At 39.0% G+C, this 23,305-nt stretch overlaps 1 protein-coding gene across 5 annotated transcripts in view; it reads right to left on the bottom strand.

The window, feature by feature from the left end:
* The window catches only part of Cep350 (centrosomal protein 350), a 156,368-nt gene that overhangs the window by 51,578 nt on the left and 81,485 nt on the right, over nucleotides 1–23,305 (bottom strand). For all 5 annotated transcript variants that reach the window (XM_057769111.1, XM_057769109.1, XM_057769113.1 and 2 more), the window contains 10 exons: nucleotides 23,133–23,243; nucleotides 22,607–22,747; nucleotides 18,414–18,550; nucleotides 15,864–15,986; nucleotides 13,050–13,216; nucleotides 11,312–11,508; nucleotides 10,477–10,661; nucleotides 9,864–9,951; nucleotides 5,476–5,622; nucleotides 2,656–2,813 (listed from right to left, as the gene is read on the bottom strand). In XM_057769111.1, coding sequence (XP_057625094.1) covers nucleotides 2,656–2,813; nucleotides 5,476–5,622; nucleotides 9,864–9,951; nucleotides 10,477–10,661; nucleotides 11,312–11,508; nucleotides 13,050–13,216; nucleotides 15,864–15,986; nucleotides 18,414–18,550; nucleotides 22,607–22,747; nucleotides 23,133–23,243 — 1,454 coding nt within the window. The remainder of the gene's footprint in view (nucleotides 1–2,655; nucleotides 2,814–5,475; nucleotides 5,623–9,863; nucleotides 9,952–10,476; nucleotides 10,662–11,311; nucleotides 11,509–13,049; nucleotides 13,217–15,863; nucleotides 15,987–18,413; nucleotides 18,551–22,606; nucleotides 22,748–23,132; nucleotides 23,244–23,305) is intronic.

The following is a 23,305-nucleotide window of genomic DNA, read 5'->3' as shown; positions in this document are numbered from 1 at the left end:
GCCATTGCTCAATGACATTATCCTCCCAACAAACACACTAAAAAGTGTTCTAAAACCTTTAAAATGTTATAGGGCAGGCCGGAATGCTCAGTGGACAACACTCTTGTGATACAAACATAAGGAGCTGAGTTTAAATGCCTACAATCCATGTAAAAATCTGGATTTGGTATCACAAGTGTCTACAGCCCCAGCACGCCCACAGGAGGATGCGAGGTCAGGACAGGAGAAATGAAGGGAACTCCTGGGGCACCTGCCCTTGCATATGTAGTGGTAAACAAGACGGAAAGGCGACTGTTGAGTCCTACACGTGCATGATGGCATACGTGTAGTTTTACTAACACAAACACACACACACATATGCACACACACAGATTTAAAAAATATCTTTTAGGGAGGTGGGTATGGTGCCACACACTTTTTTTTTTTTATTCTTTTTTAATTAAAATTTCCACCTGCTCCCTGTTTCCCATTTCCCTCCCCTCCTCCCAAATATTGCCCGCTCCCCCCACTCCCCTCCCCCTATCCCCACTCCTCTTCTCCTCCCCCCACTCCATTCCCCCTCCCTCTCGATACTGAAGAGCAGTCCAAATTCCCTGCCCTGCAGGAAGACCAAGGTCCTTCTATCTACGTCCAGAAAGGTGAGCGTCCAAACAGGCTAAGCTCCCACAAAGCCAGTTCATGTATTAGGATCGAAACCTAGTGCCATTGTCCTTGGCTTCTCATCAGTCTTCATTGACCGCCATGCTCAGAGAGTCCGGAATCAACCCATGCTTATTCAGTCCCAGACCAGCTGGCCTTGGTGGGCTCCCAATAAATCAGTTCCACTGTCACAGTGGGTGGGTGCATCCCTCGTGGTCCTGATTTTTTGCTCATGTTCTCCCTCCTTCTGCTCCTCATTTGGACCTTAAGAGCTCAGACCGTTGCTCCAAATTGAGACTCTGTCTCTACCTCGATCCATCGCCAGATGAAGGTTCTAAGGTGATATGCAAGCATTGTTTGTAATAGCCAAAACCTGGAAACAACCTAGATGCCCTTCAATGGAGGAATGGATGAAGAAAGTGTGGAATATATACATATTAGAGTACTACTCAGCAGTAAAAAACAATGACTTCTCGAATTTTGCGTGCAAATGGATGGAAATAGAAAACACTATCCTGAGTGAGGTATCCCAGACCCAAAAAGAGGAACATGGGATGTACTCACTCATAATCGGTTTCTAGCCATAAATAAAAGACATTAAGCATATAACGTGTGATCCTATAGAAGTTAAATAAGAAAGTGAACCCAAAGAAAATCATATAGTCATCCGCATGGAGACGGGGAAGTAGACAAGATTGCAGGGCAAAAACTGGGAACTTGCGGGTGAGGTGGCATGGGGCAAAGGGGAAATGGGATGAGAAATATGAGAAGGGGAGGATGGGAGGAGCTCGGGGGATTGGGATGGTTGGGATATAGGAAGGGAGGATACGGGAGCAGCGAAGTATATATCCTATCTAAGGGAGCCATCTTAGGGTTGGCAAGAGACTTGACTCTTGAGGGGTTCGCAGGTGTCCAGGAATATGTCCCCAGCTGGTACCTTGGGCAACTAAGGAGAGGGAACCTGAAATGACCCTATCCTATACTGATGAATATCTTGCATATCACCTTAGAACCTCATCTGGTGCCACACACTTTTAATCCTAGCACCTGGGAGGCAGAGGAAGGTGGATCTCTTCTGAGTTTGCAGCCAGCCTGGTCTACACAGCAAGCTCCACACCAGCCAGGCCTATATGGGAAACACTGTCTTAAAATAAAATAAAATAAAATAAAATAAAATAAAATAAAGAAAAACATGTTTTAGGAGCTGGGAAGATGGCAGAGTAAAGTGTTTGTTGCACGGGCATGAGGACCTGGGTTTGGTTCTCAGCACTACATAAAAATCAAGAATGGTGGTACGCATCGGCACCCCAGTGCTGGGAGAATAGAATGGAGAAAGGGGACTCCTCAAGGCCTGCTGGCCAGCCCATCTCGCTGAAACAGTGAGCTCACAGTTCAGTGACACACACATATGTTTTAGAAGAATGTACAAATATCAAAACACCGGCATGGTGGCTCACATGTGTAATCCTAGCACTCTGGAGACTAAGAAGGATTTCCACAAGTTTCAGGCCAATCAAAGCTATAAGTGAGTTCTAGGTCAGCCTGTGCTATAGAGTTTGTCTCAAACAAACAAAGACAAGGCATTGACCCAAGAGAATCCTAGCCTCTGGTTTCAGCTAAGAACTCATACCTGCTCACAAGACTAAAATTGTACTTCTTAGTCTGAGAGGTGTCACTGAGACAACAATGAGATATCAGGAAAACACTCTTTCCCAAGTAAGTACATTTAACCTTTCTTTTACTAAAAGAAAGGAGAAAATATTATCATGAATATATATATATATATATATATATATATGACTACTACTTTTTTCTTTTAAATAAAAATCTGTATTAAAATGAGAAAAATTGTTCTACAAATAAGATGCATAGTTAATTGACTATTAGGTAATCAATTAATTCTGCTAAAATATTTTATTCTCTCCATCTAGTCTGATGAAGTAAGTATAATAAATATTACCCACTGATACTTTCAATGTGATTAGATTAAATAGGAGGCACACAAAAATGAATTACTTTTCATCCATGCGGCTTCTCATGTTCTTCAGTTTCTGCATGATGCTGCTGGTTTCACTGCTGGAAATAGATATTGGGGAAGGACTGCGGGTCTCCAAACCAGTCGGACCAGGACTAGCTGCCTTATTATCCTTTGTATCATCATCACTATGAGAGCCCTGCAAACAACATAGAGCAAATGCCACTGGCTTTCAAAGATCTCAAGGAAATCTTAAACACAATCAATTACACTTAATCTATAATAACTAAAATAAAAATATTAACTACTTATAAAACAGAAATAGATCACATAATTAAAAACAGAATAGTAAAATTGCCAGATGTGGTGGTATACAGGTATAATCCCTGCACTTAGGAGGCAGATGCAGAAGGATCAGGAATTTGACACCAGCTTGGGTTACCCACGTGAATTTATGGCCAGCCTGGTATACACAGTGAGACTGCTTCAAAAAAGGTGCAAATTTTATGTTATACATGTTTTACTGCAGAAAGAAAGAGGGAGAGAAAAAGAAACATAATAGTTTTCTTCTCTTTCCTTTTTTTAAGAACTTGGAAAATTTCTGCCACTATACTCAAACACCCAAATGTCCTCTTTGATTTTTAAAAATTGAAACACTTTAAATGAATACCATGATCAATGGTGTAGTGCAGTGGGAGAATGCTTGCTTGCTTAGCAAGTATGAGGCCCAAGGTTTAATTCCTAACATGGCTTTAAAATAAGAATTTTAAAAAGGGAATACAACAGACACTATAACTATATAAAACATGCATATACACAAAGAATGAACAAATGATATAAACCAGGAAAATACATTTTTTAAATTTCTTGTGGGAAACAGTATGTTCACAGAGTTTAAAACAGTTTTCTGGGAAAACATGGAGGAATTACTGGCTTAACCAGCACATTACTTCTGAGGAACAAAAAGGAAAACTTGAAGCCAGGTATGGCGGTGCGTGCCTACACTCTCAGCACTCAGGAGGCTGAGGCTTGACTGCCAGCCTTTCATGGCTAACTTGAGCTACAGAGCAAGTCGCAGGCTAGCCACTTGGGGCTATAAAGCAAGATCTTGTCTTGAAAAAAAAAATACCAAAACAAAAAACAAAATAAACAAAAAGTTGCACACAACATAGTGAAGTTACAAATAGTAATTTAGACTCATTGATTTAGAAGAAGATGGGTACAGATCCCTTCTCCTTTCCCTCCCTATCCTGAACAAATGAGTACTAGTCATTAGGAAGAGCATCACGCTTCCACCAAGTGAGAGGAAAGGGAGAGCAGGGCAAGCAAACATCTAATACAGGAGTGTGGCCTATGTGGAGAATCAGAGTAAAGGGGGCAACTAGAAAGTTCATGCGGAAGTAAGTGGTCAGCACCAAGTCATGAGCATAAACATGGTGAGCGGTAATAATGGCCTTCCCACAGAGAATTTTCTGTTCAAGGTGTCACAGTCCAAAGAGAAAGAATAAATAGGGAAAGAGGAAATGAGTAGGTGTGGTGGCTGGAGTGAAATGGCTCCCATAGGCTCCTATTTGAATACTTAGTTTCCAGTTGGTGGCACTGTTTGGAAAGGATTAGGAGGTGTGGCCTTGCTGGAGGAAGTGTGTCACAGCAGGCAGCCTTTGAGGTTTCAAAAGAGTTGTGCCATTCTCAGTGCTCTCTGTGTCCTGTCTGTGGATCGAAATATTGGCTCTCAGCTGCTCCAGCCAACATGCCTGCTACTTGCTGCCATGATGCAATGCCATGGTGAACGCTTAGCCTTCTGAAACTGACAACCCAACTGAATGCTTCCTTTTAGAAGTTTCTGTGGTGGTATTATTTTGTCATAGCAATAGAAAAGTAACTAATGCATTAAGACAATAAAGTCTAGTATATATTATATTAATTAAGTAACTGAGGTACAATTATCAATAATGGAATCAATCAAAATCAAGGTCAAACTATTGATGGCAACAAAAATACAGCATCACTTACATAATACTCCTATCACAGATAAATGATCTGAACCTAATGTCAAGGGAACACTACACAAATCCCAGTTAGGGGAGGTACTACAAAATGACTGGCAACTATTCCTCTCATATAACAAAGTCAAGGAACTATTCTAGAATAAAGGAGGAAAAAAAAAACCAGACACAAAACTTGAAAGCTAGTAGTTTTCTCTATAGTTATTTCTTATAAAAACACCCTTTTGACAATGGAGAAACTAAAAAGACTTAAAGTTAAATAGTAATAATATATCAATGTTAATTTATTGGCTACTTATTGTCATGCAACTCAGAAAAATAAATTATAATGTGCTTAATTTTTCTGTTAAGATATTACAAAAATCAAAATTGAGAACTATCCTAGATTTAAAATTTTACAGTTATAAAATCCTGAGTTTTCCAACACAGTACTGATACTTCACAGTATCTTAGAATAGATCCAAATTTTGCTCTTGCCTTAATATCTTTGAATCCTATATCAATATAAAATTAAATCTGGATATGAGTACCATACAATGAGCAATAGACTCTCTCTATTCAACTCTGAGAAGAAATGACAAAAGGATCAGCAAATCCAAAGATTCTGTCCCACTTTAGTTCATAAGAGGAAAGAACTTAAAGGTAATGAGAGAATCATGTGTTCTTTCCAAAACAAGCACATGCCACGTGAAGGTGTTCTCCCACTGTATACAACAGCAGGTACACAGGACTTTAGCCTAGTTATTATTACACCATACTGAACAAACATACCAATCATTTCAGAATACAAAGTGAGCTAAGATTAGCAAGCAATATAGGCAGAAAATAAATTAATAAAAAATTCACTTAAATTACCAATTTATTCTCCCCTGCAGACTTCAACTTCTCCTGAAGTTTTATGGTGGTCTGCCGGATCCTTTCTATCTCTTCCTGCTGCTTAAGAATCAGTTGCCTTTCCTTCCGAGCTGCTTTATTGGCTTCTTGAAGACGTTTTATTTCTGCCTAACATTTAAAGAGTTAGGAAAAGAAACTGAAATTTGAAGGAGACAAGTTCAAAGGAGCATATAAAAAAGAATCAAATCATCATATGTCACAGATATAATGTACTTCTAGACAACAACACTGAAACACTCAAATCAGTGAGGGAGGAAATATTAAAAATAACACCATCATTCTAAAACAATGTAAGATGGTCTCTCAGCTTAAAAACTGTAGTTAAAGATGCTGGCAAATTCAGTCTTTTCTAAATCTAAAATATCTTTTATATTGTCCCACAATGTTACCGTATCTTTACATTTACCCGCTTAATAGATGAACATCAGCAAATCAATTAGTGTAACCACTATTCTACTATTAAATTCTTAGACACAACATTTCTCACTATCCAAAATAATGCTTTAACCTTAACTGTTTCATGTTATAAACTAGGCGTCTCTAAGAGGCCCTAAAAGTAGGAAAAGCAAGTCACTGAATCAGTCTACTGCCCTCAATACCGATTTAAAAATGCTTTCAACCCGAGCATGCTGGTGGACACCTGGGAGGCTGAGGCAGGAACAACAGGAATCTGAGGCCCACTTACTCTACACAGAAAATTCCAGGCCAGCAAAAGTTACAAAGATCTTCTCAAAAATAAACCAACAAAAACCACCTGCTTTCAAAAGAAAACAAGAAGAGTATTCACCACTTACAATATACCAGAAACACTTAGTACTACACTGTAGCCAGCATTCGTCCCGTAGTGTTGGCAGCTAATTTAGTGGGAAAAAAATTCACTGCTAATAATTGTTAACAATTATCAGAAACATCCTTTCTCATAAAAAAAAAATCACTTTACCAATGAGATAAGCACAATAAAGATACTAAAAATTTGCTACTTTTATTATTTTAATTATGTTTGAGAGCAATTTTTAAATTATTAGCAATCTGAAAAGTTAATAGTTTGTCAGTACTCGGGATTCCAAGAATGCAGCAAAGTACAAGATAAATATCTACATTTACAAATCCTTGTCAATAATTGTTAGAATTCTGGTAGAAGAGTCAGTGGGTGGAAGTGCTTGTCCTGCAAGCTTGAAGACCTCAGTTTCATCCCTAGAACTCAAGGGTAGAGAGCACTGACTCTTGAAAGTTACACACACATGCCATGGTACACATGTGCTTGTGCACACACATACATCACACACGTATACAACAGTAATAACAAATGCCATTAAATTTTAAACAATCTGTTAAAATTCAGTATTTCTCCTAATTTCACTTATAATGAAGTGTCATATATTAAGAGTAGAAATGAAACACTAGAGAAAAGTAGTCTACCACTTGGCATTACCACTCCTCATAGGTAAGCATCAGCATGTATTCGGTATGTATCCTTTTAAATTATTCCTTTAAAATCTTTCACAAGTAGTCGTACCTACTTGCAAAAACTAGACTGTTTAGTTTGTGTTTTAAGACATTTTACAAATAACATCATAAGTATATATTTTCAGTTCAATTCCACTTAGTATTACTTCTGAGATACTGCCTGTGTGTGTGTGTGTGTGTGTGTGTGTGTGTGTGTGTGTGTGTGTGTGTGTACATACAAATGTTCTACAGGGAATCAAACCCAGGACCTTACACACTCTAGGCTAGCACTCTACCACTTAGCTACATCCCAGTCTAGACACTGCTTTTGATACTTCTCCATGTTAACTGATACATTCTAATGTTGCAATAAATACCTATTCAAATAATGCTCCAATGAAGTTATCTGTTTGGTCTCCATGTGAATAGATATGACTTTCTCTGGAGTAAAGGATCTCAAATGTTCACGAGTTCCTAGGCTCCCCAGGATCCTTTTAGGTAACTTGCTACCAAACTACTTTTATGATATAAAGACAACATTTGTTCTACTCCAAGTTATTCTCTCTTGAGTATGAAATAACTTTGTTGTATTTTTAAGAAAATCACTATATAAATTATAAAAAATTAATGACAACAATGACATATACAGCAAGTCTTATTTGATTTTTTCAATATAATATATTGGTCAGTTGGAAATGTAACTTTAATGCTTAATGTACATTCTAAATGTTCACATTTTACTATACAAAAATACAGGGCTGGAGAGGTGGCTCAGAGGTTAAGAGCACTGACTGCTCTTCCAGAGGACCTGAATTCAATTCCCAGCAACCACTTGGTGGCTCACAACCATCTGTATTGAGATCTGGTGCCCTTTTCTGGCCTGCAGGCAGACATGCAGGCAGAATATGTATACATAAAAAATAAGTAAATCTTTAAAAAATTAAAAAATATTAGTATATTTTTATCTCAAAAGAAAAATTATTTAGTAAGTAGCAGATAAAAGTTTTATCTTCCTCTTAAAAACTTGATCTTCAGTAACAATGAAGAGCATCCTTTGTTATCTTTGATGTCACAACCATACCTTTTTTAAGGAGTGTATGGGTGTTATACCCCCCTGGGCATGCCTGAATAGGATTATAGTAAGTCAGCTCATAAACAGGACTGTCAATCATCACACCACAAAGATAATTTGCACACCTGTGCTTACTGTTGCACTATTCACAACAGCCAAGGTATGTAACCAGCCCCAAAGGTCTACCGACACATGACTGAGTAAAAAGGTGTAGTACATATACACCAGGGTAGTTTATTCAACTGTAGAGAATGAAATTATGATATTCAAAGGAAAATAGGTAGAACTGGAATTATTATATTAAGTAAAATAAGCCAGACTCAATTAATTATCACAGTCTAACTAACTCATATGCAGAATCTGGATTTAGGTTTGTGTGTGTGTACTTGAGCGTGTGTGTGTGTGTGTGTGTGTGTGTGTGTAGGACATGACAGTAGAAAAGAGGATAATAACAGGAGGAAAGGGTGTAATGGGGGAAAACAGAAAATGACAGAATGTATATGGCATGAAGACAAAGGGAGAGACCATTTGTGGGAAACACGGGGACAGCAAAAGGAAATGGGGGTGAGCACAATATAGAACTGTGAAAGGTGGCTATGAGTAAAGTATAATAATAAAGGTATACAAAAATGTCACAATGAAATCTATTACTTGGGATGTTAATTTTAAGACTATAAAGGAATACCCAAACAAAAAAGACAAAACTACTTGGCTAGTTCCATTTCCAATCAAATAACTGTACAAATATTTTCCTTGTACTAATCACTGTAGTCAGATGGCCAAAACAGAGCCTGTTAAACACAATAAGAAAACACAGATATGCAAGGGTCACAATCGTAAGATTATTGTTTTATCATGTAATTAGGACTTTATTAATCAAAAATGCTTTTTAAAAACTGTATATACGTGAAAACAAAGAATCTGACTACAATGTAATCTAATGCCCCCAATTTGTGCAAGGGCACTGGTTTATGCTTGAATTTCTAAAGCAAGTAATGTACAAATTCACTCAATGACTGTTCCAGAGAACAGTCATCCAAGGGGCAAGGGATGCAAATCTTCTACTATCGCTGGTAAGTTTCTCCGAAAGGCCCACGCATTAGAAGACTAGTCTCCAGTTTGTTGAGGATTTAGCTGGTGGTACGCTTTTGAGAAGAGCTTATATTGGGGTGATGCCTAGCCCCTTCTTATCTCTCTCTCTCTCTCCTACTTCCCATCCCTTACCCCCTTGTAATTCTGCCATGATATACTGCCTAACTACAGGCTCAAAAGCAACTGGACCAACTACCTATGTACTGAAAGCTCTCAAATATAATCAGAATAAACCCTTTCTTCACCACCAGTTACTGAGCGAAGGTTCTATGATGACAATTAGAGTGGTCATCAGTCGAAAACAAGGCCAGTTCAGAGCCTGAGTTCTCAATCATCATGCACTGTGCTGCTTCTCCAGAATTCAAAGCCAAGGTCCTTCTAAGTCCCAAAGCCAAAAAACTAGTCAATATGTAACTAATGTCATGAAAATCTACTCAGGGAAAGAATGACTAAATATTAACCCACATCTGCATATATTTTAATTTTTAAATTTTGCATTTAAAGGACTACTTTATTCTCTGTAGTATATGAAGGCAGATTTATTATCTAGCAATAAGACAGTTTTAAAATAAGAGAAGTAGGTGAAACTAGCAAGAAATGCCTATAATTATTGTATTATAGGTATAAACAGTAGTTTCAACAAAATCTTACAGTGATAGTAACAAAATGTGATTAGACAAAGTAATTCAACATACAAACTTCCCTTGTGACAAATCACATAGGTGCTATTCCCACACACCTTTTCTTGCTGCAGTCTTAAAAGCAAACCACGCTGTTTCTTCCGGAGTGGGGGCATCTTATCATCCTCTCCTTTGTCTCGTAGATGTCTGCAAGGAATATTCTTTCATTAATACAAATATTAAATTTATAAGTAAAAAATTCTTAAGTACTATAACGCCTATAAACTGATTTAATATCTTCCTATGTGGAAAGCAATTGGTACAAGTAACAATTCAAGTTACACTAAGTGTTTTACTGAGGGTATAATACACGCAAGGCCTGGACTTCATCCTTTAAGGATAGCAATACAGCACTTGAGAGAACTGACAACCTATAATGAGTTGAATGGAGTGATCTAAGAGAAATAAAAATATCCACCAGTAGGAAAATTATTTTGCAAGTAACACAAATCAAAAATTACTGCCACTATTTCTAACGTGAGAACTGTGCTGATAAAACCCCACTGGATGAGACAGGTTAGGAGCACAGCTCAGTTAGCACAAGTTTAGCATTCACCAAACCAGGGTTTGATTCCCCAACACCAAAACAAACAGAAATATCTTAAGACATGAAGCATTTCTTATTTCAAAAGAAACTGAATAGTAAAATCTACATTTATTGGAAGAACTTGCTTTTTTTGATGTTCAAGCCAGGCCAATTCAGCCTTCGTCTTCTCCTTCAAGGCCTTTTCTCGAAGACGCAGAAGTGAGGACTGGTGAGCGGCACGCATTTCCTCTTCTTTCATATACTGTCGCACCATCTCCATGGTGAACTTAGAAAAGCTGTCCTGTCCTCCCGAGAATGGCATGCTCAGCTCCTGAAGTATACAGTTTATTTCAAAATTAACACCTTCTAAATCTTTTGGTATTTAACTTCATTTAAAAACTTATGCATTTATAAAAAGTTAATTACAAAAGATAGGAGTGGGGTCATGCGTCTTTAGTTCCAGAGTCTGAGATAGGATTACATGAGTTTGTGAGACTAGACTGAACAACACAGAGAGATCTCATCTCAGAAAGAAAAAAAGTATGGAAACTAAAAAAAAAGCAAACAAGCATCTCATAAAACTGTCTAAAATATAAGAAAATATCACTCAGAAAGATATAAGAGGGACTGAAATTCAGTCAAAAAAAAAAATCTTGATGAACAATTACCACAAGCCATGCACTGTCCCAGGGAAGCAAAGCAGGGAAAAAGTTGTTCCTGTTTTCTAAAAAGCACACAATTTGGAAAGAAATGTCTACTTTCAGATGGATGAGATGAAAAAGCAAGCAATACTGGCTGAGATCCTTTAAAGGTGTTATTATAACTAACGTTTATATTCTATTTCATCTGAATAACCAAGCTAGATTTTACATGTATAATATAAATTTGATCTCTTGAAAAATATTTCTGATATTTTCCTGGTACTTATATAAAATGCATTTTCATATCTGTGGGAAGCTATGACCTCCTAAGTAGACACACCTTGGCAGAAGACAGTGCAGGCTTATCCGGGGAAGCATCTTCATCAGAGTCATCATGATGGCCTCTTTTCTTTTCCATGTTAAATCTACGATGACTCTCAGAAGGTAGTAAAGATCGAAATGATTTTTCTTCTATTTCATCTTCTGTCATAGATTCATCAAATTTCAAGGAGTATTCTGTTGCAATAGAAGTCGAGTCTAATAGGATGAAGAGGAGGAATGTTACAACCATCCAATTTTACAATTACAAATAAATGTAAAAACAGTCTAGACAATGTTAAAATTTGATTTTTTTTTTTTTTTTTTTTTTTTGGTTTTTCGAGACAGGGTTTTTCTGTAGCTTTGGAGCCTGTCCTGGAACTCCCTTTGTAGACCAGGCTGGCCTCGAACTCACAGAGATCCGCCTGTCTCTGCCTCCCGAGTGCTGGGACTAAAGGCGTGCGCCACCACCGCCCGGCTAAAATTTGATTTTTTTTAAACTTGTAAATTTTTAATTGAAGAGAGAGGAGTGTGGGAGGGAGTAGCCCCACTTCTGAAATAGAACAGCTTTGGCACCTTGGCCTGATTTGACAGTGTCAGCCCTGCTGATCTGTTAATTGCCCCAGAAGTCATTCTTCTCCCTTTTGAAGAACACACATGTTTACAGCTTGAGACAGTCTAATGACCCATCCCACAGAATTCTAGAAGTCTGTTCTTCTCTACTTTATCCAACCTACTTTAGTTTAGACTGGCATTGTTTCTTCTGGTAACCACATTTATTTTTGGCTTCTATTATAAAGGCTGACCAAATCCACGGCTAGTCTTTATGTCCAGGCACACTCTTGGCATTCTCTCCAAAATATGCTTGCTTTCTTCATCTTTCTCCCACTGCACTCCCTTCTTAAACTATGGTTCAATGTGGCTGGAGACATGGACGAGTGGTCAAAAACAGCTGCATTTCTTCCAGAGACCACCACATAATGGCTCACAACCATCTATATTCGTTTCCAGTCTCTGCTGGCACGAAGCACACATGTGGAGCATAGATATACATGCAGGAGAAACAGTCACATACACACACACACACACACACACACACACACACAAAACACACGACACAGTCCAAAGCTACACAGAGAAACCCTGCCTTGAGGGGCTGGAGAGAGATGGCTCAGAGGTTAAGAGCATTGCCTGCTCTTCCAAAGGTCCTGAGTTCAATTCCCAGCAACCACATGGTGGCTCACAACCATCTGTAATGCAGTCTGGTGCCCTCTTCTGGCCTGCAGGCATACACACAGACAGAATATTGTATACATAATAAATGAATAAATATTAAAAAAAAAGAAACCCTGCCTTGAAAGACAAAAAAAAAAAAAAAAGAATAGGCTGAGAATTTTCTAAACCTTCAAGATTTGGCTCCTTTTTTCTTAATTCCTTCAATTTACTGGATGCAGTAAAGAGAAACAACACTTTGAAAGGAATCTCTTAAGTTAATACGCAAGTCTATCACTTTTAACTACTATTTTCCAAATAAACTACAAAACTGGAGAGAAGAGCTCCTCAGCAAAGGTTTTGCCTGGCCTGTATAAGACCCTGAGTTCAAATTTCAGCACCACAAAAAAGCAAGTGAGTCAATATGTGAGTTTGGGACTTGCCACCTTGTCCCAAGGATCACTATTCCTTCCTTCAGTTTCCACATTTGTGTACAAGGAAATGTGCATGTGTGTAAAGGAAATGCACATGTGTACAAGGAAAGTTACCTTTCTCATCAGGAAGAGATGGAATACTATCACTTCGTAGGGAATCATCTGCAGCAGTCTGAAGTTGTTCATCAATTGAACTCTCCATCTTTTCACTGTGGAATTTCTTCTCATCTTCCTTACAAGGAACTAAAGGGCTTGCTTGACGGCTGCTCCCACTACTACTTCTGTTTATATAGATATTATGGAAACAACATACAAAAAATAAATTAAGGATCATAACTTCAAAGCAAACTTATCTGACCAAAAGGCTGTACTTTATAATCAAGGCATAAACGGAAGACAGAAAGATAGACAGACATACTATAAAATATAACTGGAAAGAAGAGAAGTTTTACTTGGAAACACACAGACAACCACTATTCTCAAGTTATCACTCCGCTATTTCATTTCACAGTTTCATTTCTGGTTAAAGGGAGGCTTCTGCTCACTACTTCCATTTTCTTTCATCAGCACATGACTTATCACTAACTGTGCTACTAGAACTGTTCTTGACAAACTATCTAAACTTCTAATGGTCAAATTCATAAACTGTTTTTGCCTCTGTGAAAGCACCACGCAGTACTTATCTCTTTGTTTTTAGACAAGATCTCATGTAGCTCAGGCTGGCCTTATACTAAATATGTAGCCAAGGCTGACCTTGAACTGCGGCTCTACATGACTACAACCCTTGTACTAAGCCTACCAGCAGGAGACTTCACATTTGGTTTATATGGTGTTAGGGATTGAGCCCAGAGTCTTGTGCATGTTAGGTAAACTGCACCAGGTCATTACAGCCTCTGGACCGTCTTTAAAAGCTCTACTTGCTTTAAAATAAATAAGCAGATAGGCAGGCAGGCAGGCAGGCAGGCAGGCAGGCAGGCAGGTAGGTAGGTAGGTAGGTAGGTAGGTAGGTAGGAAGAAAGAGAGAGTAAAAATATCAACATTTGGATACTATCAATGAAAGATATTTAAGGACTTTATATTATTCTTGGTACATTTTTGAAAGCCTGAATTTATATCAAAATTAAATATCAAATAAAACCTCTCTTTTCTTCTATTCCATGATTCTATTCTTAATGTTTTTCTTTCTACCTTTAGAGCTAAATTTTCCTGTATTTATTTTACTGGCTTTTAAGTTTTGCCTTTCCTTAAACTCCTGCCATCACCTATGGTGAATCTGGGAGCTGCAAGTGCACACGGTCAGCCCCTGGATGACTGCAGACAAAGGAGTGCCTAGTCTGCATGAGGATGTGAGAAACTGCACACTCCTGGGGGAAAGCCCTGAAGCTTTGGAAAACAGTTTGGCAATTCTTGAAAAAGTTTCAGTCTTTCAAAACAAAAACAAAAACATGTATCACATAGTTCAGTAATTCCTAAATATATACTCATGAAACATGAAAATACATAACCGCACAAGAACTTGAACATTAATGATGTTCACAACAGAATTATTCATGATACCGCAAAAGCAGAAACAACCCAAATGGCTATCAACTAACAAAATATAAGTGTGCACAAGAAATGATTTGATGATATAATGGTGATATACACTAACATAGATGAGCTCTAAAAACATGTGAAGTAAAAATCGTCACAAGAAACCTAAATGACCTGGGAAAACTTTCAAACATGTGAATAGCTGAATTGGGTGCCAGCTTTAGAAAAATCACCCTGGTTATCACATGGCTGAGTAAGAAACCTACTAACAATCCGTTATAGTAACCCAAAGCCCATTAACGTTAAAAAGGAGCCACACGTTTAACATAAGAAGTGACCGATAGCTGTTGTGCTCAGCACACATTACTTTTCACACTTTTAGTTCCTTTTTCCTTAGTTAAGGTTTTATTTTACTTGATGATGTGGGGGTTTTGGGGTTTTTTTGTTGTTGTTGCTGGTTTGAGACAGGATTCCTCTGTGTAGCTTTGGAGCCTGTCCTGGAACTTGCTCTATAGTCCAGGCTGGCCTCAAATGCACAGATATCCGCCAATCCCTGCCCAAGTGCTGGGATTTAAGATGTGCACCACCACCACCCGGCAAATGATGATGTGGTTATTTATTGTACCACTAGAAATGCTAGAAAGAAGCCTGCCTGAGGATGAAACAATAACTGAGAAATACAGATATTAATACTGTCCCTGTATAAATGGCAAACTATTCAATAGTATTCATAATATTAGTACATATGCAAACACCAAAAGATAGGAACAAAGGCATTCATGATGACACATGCTTGTAAACCCAATTATAGCCACTCAAGAGTAACATAGTGAAACCATAATCTCAAAGGAGAAGGATAAGGAAGAGAGGCGGAGGGAAAGAGAGAAAAAGGTAAGAAAGAAGACAGCAGGAACAATGGGGGAGGGGGAAGAGAAGATAAGAAAAAAAAAGACGTCAGTATGGAAATATGCAATAAACCCAGGCTTTAGAACCAAATAAATCAAGGCTCAAATCCTTAACGAGTCACTACTTATGTGTGAATAAGCATGTGTCTATGTGCATGCAGAAATGTTTTGCGAGAACTCATAATTTCTTTGGGGTCTCAGTTCCCTTCTTTAATCATATTATTGTCTGACTTGAAAGATTGCTCTGAAAGTTGCAAGTAGAAGGAACAGCCTATGCAATGTTTATATTACTATACCCTCAAGGAATAATAGCTGCATCATTACATGGACAAATATTTTTTACATTTGCTAATCAAAAGGGGAGGCTGGCACTTTAAAACCAGACATCACTCAGTTTATACCAAAAAAAAAAAAAAATTAAGAAAGAAAAGGCAATGTTTAAATCATTTATCAGAATTCATCAAACTGTACTGAAACAAACTTTCTTCACCTTCGATCATGATTCTTGTACTTTGAAGACTCAGAGTAACTGTCATATGAAGGGGAATATTTCTGACGCTTTGAGTCCAGAGCTCCTTCTTTATTCTGAGAGAGCGACACAGACTGACTTATCCTAAAAACAAAACAAAACAAAACAAGACTTGATTAAATATTAGGTCTCCAGTAAAGATTTTAAATACTGTTTAATAGTAATTGGAGATAAAATGTTGAATGCATAAAAATGACAAAGTGTTAGAAAGTATTTTAGAATTCACACATAGAAAAGAACATACAACATATAAAGAACACTGTCTCTATTTACTCCTAGTTTCTATGAATTAGAGACAGTCAAAATATTATTTAAGAAAAAAAACCCACAAAGCAAGCCAGGCAGTGGTGGCACACGCCTTTAATCCCAGCTCTCCAGAGACAGTGGCAGGAGGAGCTCTGAGTTAAAGGCCAATCTGCTCTACAGAGTGAGTTCTAGGACAGCCAGAGCTACATCATGAGACTCTGTCTCAGAAAACCAAACCAAAATAAAACAACTACAAAAAAAAAGGAAGGAAGGAAGGAAGGAAGGAAGGAAGGAAGGAAGGAAGGAAGGAAGGAAGGAAGGAAGGAAGGAAGGAAGGAAGGAAGGAAGGGAAAATAAAAATAAAAAGAAAGAACAAAAGAACCCCCAAAGCTTGGAGCAATGGCACTCACTTGTAGTACTGACACTTAGGAGAACACAGGGAACAAAACCAGAGGACTGCCACAAGTTTAAGGCAGCATGGGCTGCACAGTAAGTTCTAGGCTATACTGACTTCCATTGTGAGACCCTGATAAAACAAAACAAAACAAAAAACCAAAACCTCCCCAAAGAAAAATCACATTTACCCACAGTATAACTGGGCATAGTGACATACAGCTTTATCTAATCCCAACACTTGGGAAGCAGGTCTCTTTGAGTCTGATGCCAGTCTAGTCTACATAGTAAGTTCCAGGCCAGGCAGGGCTACAAAGTAAGACCCTGTCCTAAAACTTCTTAAATGACTTTTCATGTTTCTAAAGTAAAGTCCAAAATGCTAACATCTGCAAGGTCCTACCCTCACCAGCTTCCAAACAAGAAGCTCTCTCAGCATCAACAAGTCTAGAGTGACCAATAGCTGTCCCTCACCCTACCACACACTCCAAGAACCTACCTATGTTTAAGTCAATAAGAAAGCAAGGAGTACAAATCCCAATCTCATAACCTCTATGACTTTCTCAATTAGATATTAGTAAATTTATTATATAACTTTGTCAAAGTTAAATTATAGACTAACCTCTATATATCTTATATGGCTAACCCCTTTCAATTAGGCTTATAAGATACCACATCGCCCATTATAGAAGAACTAATACAACATCCCCATTGTCTCAGTGTGTGGGTGCACCCCTCGCGGTCCTGAGTTCCTTGCTCGTGCTCTGTCTCCTGCTCTTGATTTGGACCTTGAGATTTCAGTCCGGTGCTCCAATGTGGGTCTTTGTCTCTGTCTCCTTTCATTGCCTAAATGTTCTATCAGGAACTCACCAAGGCCAGCTGGCCTGGGTCTGAAAAAGCATGGGATAAAACCGGACTTGCTGAACATAACGGACAATGAGGACTACTGAGAACTCAAGAACAATGGCACTGGGTTTTTGATCCTACTGCACGTACTGGCTTTGTGGGAGCCTAGGCAGTTTGGATGCTCACCCTACTAGACCTGGATGGAGGTGGGTGGTCCTTGGACTTCCCACAGGGCAGGGAACCCGGATTACTCTTAGGGATGAGGGAGGGGGACTTGATGGGGGAAGGGGAGGGAAATGGGAGGTGGTGGCGGGGAGAAGGCAGAAATCTTTAATAAATAAAAAAAAAAAAAAAAAGAACTAATAAACTCTCACGATCATACCCTAATAATTGCTTTCCTTATTAGCTTTTTAGTATTTGACATTGTACACTTTATTTTATTTATTACCAAATAAACCCACACTAGCACAGTAGATGCCCAAAAAGTCTAAATAATTTGAACAATTCTACTTGCTGTTACCTTAATCCTCACCGCCCTACCTTCCCTTCGTATCCTTTATCCTTCATATAATAGATGACATTAACAACCCTATCCTAACAGTAAAAACTATAGGACACCAATGATACTGAAGCTATGACTACGCAGATTATGAAGACCTATGTTTTGACACATACATAGTACCAACAACTGATCTTAAACCAATTCCATACCATTTTCCTCTTTGCTCTCTTCTTCCATTACACTGGCCTTTCCTGTTTTCATTTCCCCTTAGATATGTTGTAGACCTTTAATCTGCCTATTTCCCTCCTTTATATCAATTATTCCTTATCTACTATCTCCTCTGAGATGTGTGCTTCTTTTAGAACACTTATCTAAGTTTATAAAGCATCTTTCACTTAGCTGAGTATTTGCCAAATGTTTCTCTTTCCACTGGACTATATGCCCTTAATTGTATTCTCAATACCCTAAATAGTGCATGGGATATAAAAGATACCTCATCACATATTTTTGAATGGCTGCATACGTACCTATCTGTTTCAGCTTTGGTCCTCAGTTGCTTCATAAAGTCTGGAAGATGCTGCCGCTGGTGGTCATACAGTGCTGTTAAGGAAACTCCAGAAGCACCAATGGCATCGGAGATTTGTGTCCGAGTTAGTTCTGCCATCTGAATGTGAACACACAAAATAGCACAAGTAGATTTTAGAAGGTAGTATCAGAGGACACCTGAAAAGGAAAACGTCCTGGAAAAAAAAATCACTGAACTGGGGCCAGCAAGATGTCCTCAGACAACGGCTGCCAAACTTGAGGACCCAAGTTGGCTCTCCAGGACCCATACATAGCAGGAGAAGCACCTCCCTCAAGTTGTCCTCTGACCTCAACATCTGAACTCACCTACCTCTGCCATGTAAATAAACAAATAAACATAATTTTTAAAAAGATCACTGAACTGAAATCAAAATAAATTCTGCCTCTGATAAACTACTACAATCAAGTCATTTAGCTTCTTTAAGTCATAACAGGTTCATCTTAGGAAAATGAATTAAAGAGCTGGGAAGAAGTTAGGCAGTTAAGAATACCAGCTGCTCTACAGAGAAACTGGTTCAGTTCCCGGCACACACATGGAGGCTCATAACCATCTGTTACTCTAGTTCCAGGGGGTTACATGTCCTCTACTGGTCCCCACAGGCACCAGGCATGCATACAGTAAAATAACATACATTCAGGCACTCACACACACAAGCAAAAATGAATAAATGTTAGGGAAAAAACTTGAATTCAATAATTTCTAAAGTTTTACCCACTATAACAATTTATTAGTCACATAGGAAACATCTTCAAATCATATAATAAGCAACAGTAAACCAAAAGTTAGTCTTCCCTTGAGAATAAGTCCTGCTTACTTTCTAAATATTTTGTACCATGAAGTACATTTGCCTGTCCCTTACGCCCTTATTATAACTGTTAACATATTATTTATTTGATAATTTTTCAATTACAGTTTTAAGCTATTCCTTCATTTGATGACTTAATAGTACTTTTAAAAATCTTTTGTTAATGTTTTCTACTAAGTTAAAATTTTATTAAGAGGTACTGGAGAGGTGGTATAGTGTTTAAGACTGCATACTGCCGGGCGGTGGTGGCGCACGCCTTTAATCCCAGCACTCGGGAGGCAGAGGCAGGCAGATCTCTGTGAGTTCGAGACCAGCCTGGTCTACAAGAGCTAGTTCCAGGACAGGCTCCAAAACCACAGAGAAACCCTGTCTCGAAAAACCAAAAAAAAAAAAAAAAGACTGCATACTGACCTTGTATGGGACCTAAGTTCAGTTCCCAGCACCTACTTTGTGGTTTAAAATCATGTGTAATTCCAGTTGCAAGAGATCCAATGATCTCTTCTGACTCTTGGGCACCCACACTCATACACACACACACATACCCATACACACATTTTTTAGTTTATTTTTTGTTTTGTTTTGTTTTTTTCAAAACAGGATTTATCTGTAGCCCTGGCTGTCCTAGAACTCACTCTGTAGACCAGGCTAGCCTCAAACTCACAGAGATCCGTCTTCCTCTGCCTCCAAGAACTGGGATTAAAGGTGTGTACCACCATGCCCAGCACATATATTTTTTTTAAATTTTATTTATTCTCTGTGTTTTTTATATCATGTATCTTGATCTCATTATCTCCCCATCTCTTCTAATCTACCCCATCCCCAAATAAAACAAAATTTAAGAGAAAAATGGGGAAAAAAGGGAAAAAATTAAAAATCTCATCATGGAAGCTGCAGTGTGACACAGTGAGTCATGCCATAAACCCTTTTATCCACACATCTTTACTTGCAAGTGTTCATTGCAGAGTCATTGGTCTGGTTCGAGGCCTCTGGTTTCTACTACACTATAGATGCTAGGCCCTCATTAGGACTCTTCCTGCGTATCCTGTTGTTACCCTGTGTTGTGGAGATCCTGCAGGTTTATGTTCCTTCACATGCTCCAGCAGGTCATAGATGGGGTAGATGTTGGGGCTGGCCAAGTCATAACCCTGGGTCTGGGCCTGGGGAGCTGTAGGGTCTGGTCCACCAGATGGGAAATGGGGATAGCTCTCCCATGGCTTACAACTTCGGGCTTGGCTTACCCAATCCTGCACTAACAGGATCAGTTCTGTTTGTGCTGCCCTGGTGGGGTGCAGGGCCTGCTCTCCCAAGTGTTGCAGCTGGTGGAGGCAGGGACAGCTTCCCTGCTCTTATGGCCACAGGGCAGTTCTCTCACCTGCCTCAGGTGTTGATGGGAAGGCAGGTAGGAGGGCAACTGGTCCCAGCCCACTACTCGGACTGGCTCACCCACACCTCTACCAACAGGGTTGAGTTTATTGTGTTGCTCAGGTAAGGTGCAGGGTCTGCTCTCTGGCTCTCCCATCAGCCCCAGGTGTTGTTGGTGGGGTTATCTTCCCCTACCCATGCTGCCATGGGACAGATGAGCAATGGGGCAGCTCTCCCATTCTCACAACTTCAGGGATGGCTTGTCCACACCTTCACTAATAGGGTAGGCTCTACTTGTGCTGCCCTGGAGAGATGCAGGGCCTCCTCTCCCAAGTGCTGCAACTGGCTAGGTATGTGGTGGGGGGAGGGGCAGGGACAGCTCTCCCACTCTTACTATCCTAGGGTCAACTCTCTCACCTGCCTTAGTCCTTGGTTGATGGGGGCAGAGGCAAGGCAACTCTCTCCAGCCCATGCTGCCATGTGGCAGGTGGGGGTTGGGGCTAGGTCTCTCATGCTCATGTTCTCAGGGTTGGCTCACACCCAACACATAGATTTTTAAAAAATAAATATCTTTTAAAATTTTTGCTTAAGAAACGAGACTAACTTTGTATTTATTTAATTTCACAGTACCCTACATAGATTCATAGATACATGGTTTTTGTTTGTTTGTTTTTTCCAAGACAGGGTTTCTCTGTGTTGCTCTGGCTGTCCTGGAAACCTACTCTGTAGAACAGGCTGGCCTCAAACTTGAGATCCACCTGCCTCTCCCTCCTAAGTACTAGGATTAAAGGTGCTGACACATAGAATTTTTTTAATGGCAGTCATTTCACAAATACTTCTAATTTTCAGAATTGCTAAAAATCAAACTCTATCCATAGATGATAATATCCTTTTCACGGAGAAAGAAATAAAATTATTTCTGGCTTTGCCATTGGTATGGCAAAAGAAAAGATATTGAAGGGTTGGAGAGTTGGCTCAGAGGTTAAAAGCACTGGCTGTTTACTCTCCCAGAGGATCTGATTCAATTCCCAGCACCCACAAACTGGCTCACAATTGTCTGTGACTCCAGTTCCAGGGAATTTAACGCCCTTTTTTGGCCTCCATGAGCATCATGTCGTATACAAACATACATGCAGATAAAACATCCATACAAATAAAATATTTTTAAAAGATAATGACTAATCTCACTATGGGTTAAAAACAAAAACATGTAAACCAAGAGAGTGGCTTACACTTCTCACTCTGGCACTTGGGAGATTAGAAGAGAATCAGGAGTTCATGATCATCCTTAGCTACATAGCATTCTTGAGGCCAGCCTAGATTTCATGAGATCCTGCCTTTTTTGTTTTGTTTTGTTTTTTGTTTTTTTGTTTTTGTTTTTCGAGACAGGGTTTCTCTGTGGTTTTGGAGCCTGTCCTGGAACTAGCTCTTGTAGACCAGGCTGGTCTCGAACTCACAGAAATCCACCTGCCTCTGCCTCCCGAGTGCTGGGATTAAAGGCGTGTGCCACCACCACCCGGCTGAGATCCTGCCTTTAAAAAAATCAAATAAAATAAAGACACAGTCATGAAGCTCCTCTGATGCCAAGACTGGGGACTAACTGTAAAGAGATGAAAGAGGAGAGTGATAGGCATAATCTATTTCTGACTGTACTAGTATTTTAGAGAAATATATACTATGTATTCAACATAATATATTATACTATTTATAAATTATGTATCAATAGTTAGGACTTTCATAAAAAGCTTACCAGAAGGTAGAGATTTAGAGTTCTCTATCTTTGTTCTGTCTAACTTTCATACGTACAATACATTACCAATGTATATGTCAACCTTATTTTAATGGGGCCTCACTAAAACTCACTAAGTCTAAGTGTGCATCTTATAAGAGTTAGATACCCATCTCTTGCAAGATCTGAGTTATTCAGAATGACGTAGAAGAAGAAGGAGGGCTCCAGTGCCTCTTACCTCACAGATCTGCCGAGCTGCATCTGTGGTGAGGCGAGCAGTCTCTGTCTGCTGAGCTGCTATTTTACAAGTTGCTTCCTGGAGGACTTCAGTCACTTCTCTTTGAGACTTAACCACCTGCTGTAAGGATTCTGCATGGACCTATAAATAAATAAAATGGGGTGAAAAGCTTAGGTTTTAGTCTTCCTTCTGGGTAACTTAGTTTTAACTTATAAATTTGTCTCATAGACCAAATAATTTATGAAAACTAGGCTTGACTATAACCTGGATTTCATAGTTGAAGGGTCTGTGGGTGATTAATCACAATGCACAGTGGCTGCCACTGCTCTAAATGAGGACTGAGTCTTGACTGCTTAAAGGATTGCTAGATGACTCAAATGTCACGAATTATGACATATAAAGTACTAAAATATTTACAACCCAACCTTTCATTTTTATTCTTATACACTTAAGGAGTTCTACAGTGAAATTTCTAAATATAAAATTTTAGGTTTAAAGAATCAATACCCGCCACAAAATAAATCACCTGAGCTGTTTTGTTCCGGGTTTCTTCTAGCTGCCTCTGGCACTCCAGAGCTTCCTGCTCAGCTTTTAGCTTCAGTAAGGCCAAATCTCTTTCATGGCGTTGTTGCTGTGCCTTTAAATTAAAAGTGATGAAATATTAATTCTGCAGCATTAAGCTGTTTTGATACAATGGCC

This window comes from Chionomys nivalis, chromosome 5 (genome assembly GCF_950005125.1).
Source record: "Chionomys nivalis chromosome 5, mChiNiv1.1, whole genome shotgun sequence".
Classification (NCBI taxonomy): domain Eukaryota; kingdom Metazoa; phylum Chordata; class Mammalia; order Rodentia; family Cricetidae; genus Chionomys; species Chionomys nivalis.
The sequence above is the reverse complement of the archived record's forward strand: the minus strand, read 5'-3'. Positions and strand labels throughout refer to the sequence as shown.